This window comes from Dipteris shenzhenensis, chromosome 8 (assembly GCF_047967505.1).
Source record: "Dipteris shenzhenensis isolate YYH24624 ecotype China chromosome 8, Dip_SZ_1.0, whole genome shotgun sequence".
NCBI classification, from domain to species: domain Eukaryota; kingdom Viridiplantae; phylum Streptophyta; class Polypodiopsida; order Gleicheniales; family Dipteridaceae; genus Dipteris; species Dipteris shenzhenensis.
In genome coordinates this window covers 40,854,368-40,860,507 of record NC_141603.1, presented here as the reverse complement: position 1 = coordinate 40,860,507, position 6,140 = coordinate 40,854,368, and the positions used below count along the sequence as shown (strand labels likewise).

The following is a 6,140-nucleotide window of genomic DNA, read 5'->3' as shown; positions in this document are numbered from 1 at the left end:
TTGCAGGTGCAGACTTGCTATAATGATACACCTCACCCCCTGGTGAAGTGAGCTTCACAACCACACCAGCAGCCTTGGTCAAAGGTTTGTATGCGCTGTCAAATTGGAGGAACCAAGATGTCATCACACCAAGACTAAAATTCGACATCCCAAGTTTCTCGGTAGTCTAAGATAGGTAGAAGGAGAGGGTGGGAAGAATTCGATACTTAAGCAAGACGGTCAGCACCAAATAAACTTGCAATCCTTTGTTGATAGTTTATCTTTAGACCAAAAAGAATTACAACTTGAAGCTCAAAATGTGGCACAAAGGGTTTGATTAGGTACAAAGGGATTCCTTGGTCGAAACATTACTGTAGCCGAGCCCTAGAAACCTTTGTAGTGAGGTGGAGAAGAAATCATTCAAGACGAGCTTATTTACAGGAATTAATAAGTAGATGCGCTAAATCTCCCCCCAAGCTTGTGGATCATCCCACCCTTGGAAGAATGTCACCCTTTTAATTACCTCCGATGCAGCAAGTAGCTCGATCATCGCATAGTGAGTAGAATTGGAATCAAATTCCTTCCAGTGTATCACTAGTTGTTCACCTTGAATCATCCATGGTGTATCATCCCACCCATCGTCTCCTTGAGCAATGCATTGTACAATCAGTTGTTGAAGATCGACATGAAGATCAAGAAAGAGATCTCGCCAATTGGTAGCTGTAATGAGCAAAGGACCAAGCACCAAATCCTTAACATGCTTCTATAGTTAGAGGGTAGCATTCATTGAGTAGTGGTGATGCGAGAGTGTGGGGAGAGAGGGCATCGTAATGTGGGTATTGGTAGTATTGGGTGGAGGAGGGAAGAAGTGGAGCCGAAGGTCTCTTCCATGGAGATGTACTTGGGTGATTTCCAGGCGAAGAAGTGTACGAGGTTGGCAACACCAAGGAATGCGACAGCAGTCCCTAGGTGGATCTCAGGGCATCCTCTGCGACCACTACCAAATGGCAGCAATTCGAAGTCACGACCACCCACACCTATGCCCTTGCCCTCTCCATCTGCCATGAATCTCTCTGGGTGGAACTCATCAGGTTTCGCCCAAAAGCTCCCATCCCTCCCTATGGCCACACGTTCACCATCACCCGAGTGTTCTTGGGTAACGTGTAGTCTCCTATGTGTGTGGTTTGCTTTGCATAATGAGGTAATAGCATCGGCAGAGGTGGATGTAGTCTCCACGTCTCCTTTATCACAGCTTCTAGATATGGTAGCTCTTGGAAATCCGACTCCTCCACTTGTCGATCCTTTCCAACCACACGATCCATGTCTTCCTGGAGCTTCTGCATCTTTGCTGGGTTGCTCAATAGCTCTGCCATCACCCACTCTATGGTACTGGAAGACGTCTCTGTGGCTGCTGCCAATAGTTCCTGCGCAATCGAACAATTGCTTGAGATTGTGATTAAATACTTGGCCTCGCTCCATGGAGTGCCAGAAGTACGTTACTACAAATTCCGGAATATATGACAAGCAACAGTGTTATTGTAAAGGCGACGGCGGACTATTACTTACGAGAAGCATAGCCTTAACGACAGTAGTATCAGAGGGGTTGATCTTTTTGTTGAATTCCAAGAGCGTTGCGAGCATGTCTTTTGGCACTTCGTCCTCCGTCTCCGTCTGCTGCATGCGTTCCCTAACAATTCCGTCCAGAAGTTCGTCCCACTTCTTGAACCCGGCATCCATTGTATTCAGATGTCCAGCGGGATCGAACCATTTGAGGTAAGGAAACAGATCGCCCATAATTGGTGCCGCCAGTAAATCGGACGCCTCTTTCAGTAAGTCAGCGATAATCCAGAAGCGTCCGTCCGCCTTCTGACTAAATAAAAGCCGCGATACAATGTTTACGGACAGGAAAAACGCCCTTTCTCGGATGCGCACGGCAGAGCCCGCCTGTTCTTGGGTATCCTGCAGGAGAAACGTGATCTCTTCGTCTCTGATGTGCTTATACAGCTGAACGCTTCTCGCAGAGAGGATACCTTGTGTGTAGAGCTTGCGAATGTCACGCCAACGCGCATTAGCGTCCATTAAAGCTGAAGAACTATTGTTGTACAACATACGTTGGGCGACTTCCAAGGGAGGCCGGTCTGCGAATTCGTTGTCATGGTGATGGAGGACGTGTTTTGCGAGGGCAGGAGAAGAGACTACGACGGTGGGTACGCTGCCGAGTCTGATGAAGAAGATGGGACCATAGCGTTGCGAGAGCTTAAAGAGAGCGTGATGGGGGATGGAATTGCGGAGGAGGTGGAGGTGGCCGATGAGGGGGAAGGCAGGGGGGCTGGGGGGAAGGCGACGAGGACGAAGAAATGCAAAATAGAGATAGAAGCAAGAGGCGAAGATGAGGAGCAAGGTAGGAAGGATGAGCGTAGAGCTATCGGACGGCCATCTCCAAGCAGAGAATTCCCACATCGAAGAAGCTGTATACTCCATGGGTCTCTCGGATGTGCTAACAAAGTTCTCTCTCTCAATCTCTTATATAGAACCGCCCGGCCTAAATTTTAATCCCTATACATTCTCTAATATCCACACATTATTATTATAATCCATATACATTCTCTAATATCCAAACATGGGACTAAATTATAATCCATACATTCTCTAATTATAAGACTAAATTATAATCCCTATACATTCTCTCTACATTCTCAAAAGATTCACTAATCTCCTTCGATTCTCCCCTCAAAAACTAGTTCAGCTCGTGATTTTAGAGTATCCTAGTCACTCTATGGGATTCTCTCACAAAAGATCCCTCGAGGATAAGGCAAACTCATGGCTGAAATATGTTTGACATTTTGAAGAGCACAAGCTTCGATTGCATCATCATTTTATATGGTCAGTGATATGTTGTCTATGATACCCTAAGTGCTTTCTATGCTTTGACAAATAATTTCACCCAATATCAAATCCAATGGTTTTGCAACATGTGGCAACAACCATAAGAAGGAAAGGATCTATTTGATTAAGGGGACAAAATAAATTTGTTTGTGGTAGAGTAGATGGGGTAGTGCAATCCTTGCTATAGATTTCATATAGCCCATGTTATATATCTATCATAATATTAAAAAGGGGTGAATAGGGCCCCCTAGCAAGGAAAAATCATTGTATTGATTAATTTGTGTATGTTTGGGGGGCCACGATGGTAGATTAAGCTAAACTTATGATGGCCGACTAATTGCAAGAGACTCGTGTGATGGTCAATTTATTGCAGCAAGCTTGTGGCTTCTTTGAGAAGCGTCCGGTTCTAGAATGTTCTTACTGTGGGTATAAAAGGAGGGGGGGGTGGTACGCTGCTCACAGGGGGCATGTGAAGGCCTCTCCAATGCAAGGAGTAAGAGAAGCAAAGGAAGGGGGAGAGAGGAGTGGGAACGAGGAAAGAGGAGGAAGCGGGAGAGGGGAGGGGAGGGCTGAATGGAGGGGAGGTGTGAGAATAGGGAGAGGGACAGTGGAACGCCGAACGGGAGCAGCGAGGGAGTGGGGGCTGAGGGAGGCAGAGATTGATTAATGGGAATACACCTTAGGTTAATCGGATTACAGGGAAGATGAAGACACATTAGTTCATAGGTTTTCAATGCGAAAGCGATTAGGATAGGTGAATGAGTTTGTGATGATATTAAAAAGGGGTGAATTGAAAACATGTGGCAAGGTTGGTTTGTGAATTGAATGGATGACTTTATCACGCTTACTTTATAATTGTAGCATATTTAGTTTAATTATGAAAAAGCATGTCGTGTTTTATTAACGCAAGCAAACTTAGAATTCCTTTCAATACATACCTTATGGATTCAATAAGGCCTATTAATGGCCACCCGAGAGAGAGAAGAAGAAGAAGAAGAAGAATGTATTACCATCCTCTGGGGGCCGAAATACCGACCCATGGGACCCATAAAAGTCACAATACAAGTGTCTCCTTCCTTTTATGGAAGGGGGGGAGAACAATTATTTTGAAATACATTGAGTAATACAACATTCATGATATTTAAGAACCTTGGCAATATAGTTACCCAGAGTGGCTATATGGCTATGTGAGAGCAAGCTTGCTAGGGTGTCGTGTTCCTTTGTAATATTGTTAAAGCCCATCCTTATGCAAGCATACCGTGTGCATGTAAGGAGGACATGTGCTTCTCTCTCTACTTGTTCTTGGTCACATAGCTTGCAAAATCTTTGTTCCCTTGAGACATCTCCCCAAGCACCTTTCTCTATCTCCAGAGTGTGTGATCGGGTGCGGATGAGTGCAATGCTTCACCTTGCATTTGCAAGTATGGGCATAGTTATGTATTTTTGTGCATTTTCTTCCTCCTTGGAGTAGGTGTCCCAATAAATGGGATTGACATGCGTACAATAGTACTCATACTTAGCCCTTTTTTCAGCTGATTGCCATTTTTGCTGCAATATTCCCAACAAAGCTTTATGAAATGCCTTCTCATCCATTTCCCTGGATGACATCTCCAGGTAGTATGTTGCTCTTCATCTTTGGAACCATCTCTGAATGTCTTGCCACCAACCAGATGATAGCGTATTGCTTTTGTTTGTCTTTTGAGGCCTTTTACTTGCTTCCCATGCTTTCATTGGTAATCTCTGCAACCCCATGGACTTGACCCTCTTTATGTATTTGAAAACCCTTCGTAGTGCTCTCAGTTCAATGGGCCTTGTACCAGTCTCAATAAGCATGATTGAGTATGGTGTAGTAATTTTAACTCCCAGATGCTGTCTTAGAAATGATTTCTATATTTTTTCAATATCATTCCATTTTGATGCTAAGATGGTACCTCCCCATACTTCTACTGCATATAGGACTGTTTGCACCCCATAAGCATTAAATAAAATCCGTTTGATGCTCCATCTCTTAGTGTCACTATTTCTGCAATCATTTTCAAAATGATAATATTTTCCCCACCTGGCATCAATCCTTCTGTGGACACAATCATTCCATCTATGATTTGCTAGCACATCTATTCCTAGGTATTTGAATGTGTTTACTCTCTCGATTTCTTGCTCATTGTACATAATACTTGGGGTGTTTGCAGGCTACTTTGTTTTTACTATCATCATTTTAGTTTTGGTGACATTTACCATGAGGCCGCTCTCTGCACAAAACTTGTGTAGAATGTGCATCATCCACTGCATATTTTCTGCTGTGTATGAGAAAAAGACAACATCATCTGCATATAACAACAGTAGTACGGTGCATGCATAAATTTGGGGGCTCTCTAGTTGCTGCTCTTGCATCATTTCTTTGACCAACTCCTCCAATCTGTCAATACATAGTCCAAATAATGTTGGTGACATAGGGCAACCCTGTTTAACCCCCATATTACTATGGAATGTAGTTGACAATCCGTTTCTACCTTTGAGTTGGCAAGTTACTCTCTCATATAATCTAAAGACTGCTATTTTCAAGTGATTTGGCACTCTTAAGTAGCCCATTCTTTCCCACAAATTGTTTCTAGGCACTGTGTCAAATGCCTTCTTAAAATCTATGAAGCAGCAATAGAGAGGCTTTCCTTGTAGCCGGCTCTCTTCCATTAGAACATGTAATGTGACCAAGTGATCCACAGTGCTATTGTAACTAGCTTGTCCAATGGCCCTCTTTCCATTCAGTTCTGCCCATAGACTAAGTTCTGTCTCAATGATTGTGCTAAAAGAGCTTGGCCATGGTGGATCCCACCATAATGGTTCTATAGTTGGAAAGCTAGTTACGGTCCCCACCTTTATATATTGGTTTCACCCAATTTTCTTGCCACTCTGGGGGGAAACCATTAGCAATTGCATCATTAAGCAAAGAAACTAGGCAAATTCGTGTGTAGTCACCTGCCCATTTTAGTAGCTCAGCCTTTATATGCAATGTGTCATCTGCTTTTCCATTGGCCATTTTCTTCAGGCCCTCATTTACATCGTCCACAGAGAAAATATGTGGGCCATGGTAGTGAGCTATGTCTGTGGACATAGGTAAGGCATGTGGGTGGGTGTAGAGTTGCTTGGCATATTGGAGCATTTCTTCATCTGTGAAATCTCCCATGATTTCTTTTGATCTCCCTTTAGTTTGCCTCCACGTTCCTCTCATGTTCTTAGCAAACTCAATGGCATCTTTCCACTCTTTGTCTAGCTGATAT

General features: G+C 43.7%; 1 protein-coding gene across 1 annotated transcript; it reads right to left on the bottom strand.

Moving 5' to 3' along the window:
- Positions 1–737: 737 nt before the first annotated feature.
- LOC147899506 (geraniol 8-hydroxylase-like) lies at positions 738–2,486 on the bottom strand. The gene is made up of 2 exons (XM_087378387.1): positions 1,546–2,486; positions 738–1,403 (listed from the first exon to the last, which is right to left on the bottom strand). The coding sequence occupies exons 1-2, from the start codon at positions 2,458–2,460 to the stop codon at positions 1,098–1,100; spliced, it is 1,221 nt and encodes a 406-aa protein (XP_087234513.1). The 5' UTR covers positions 2,461–2,486; the 3' UTR covers positions 738–1,097.
- Positions 2,487–6,140: the final 3,654 nt, after the last annotated feature.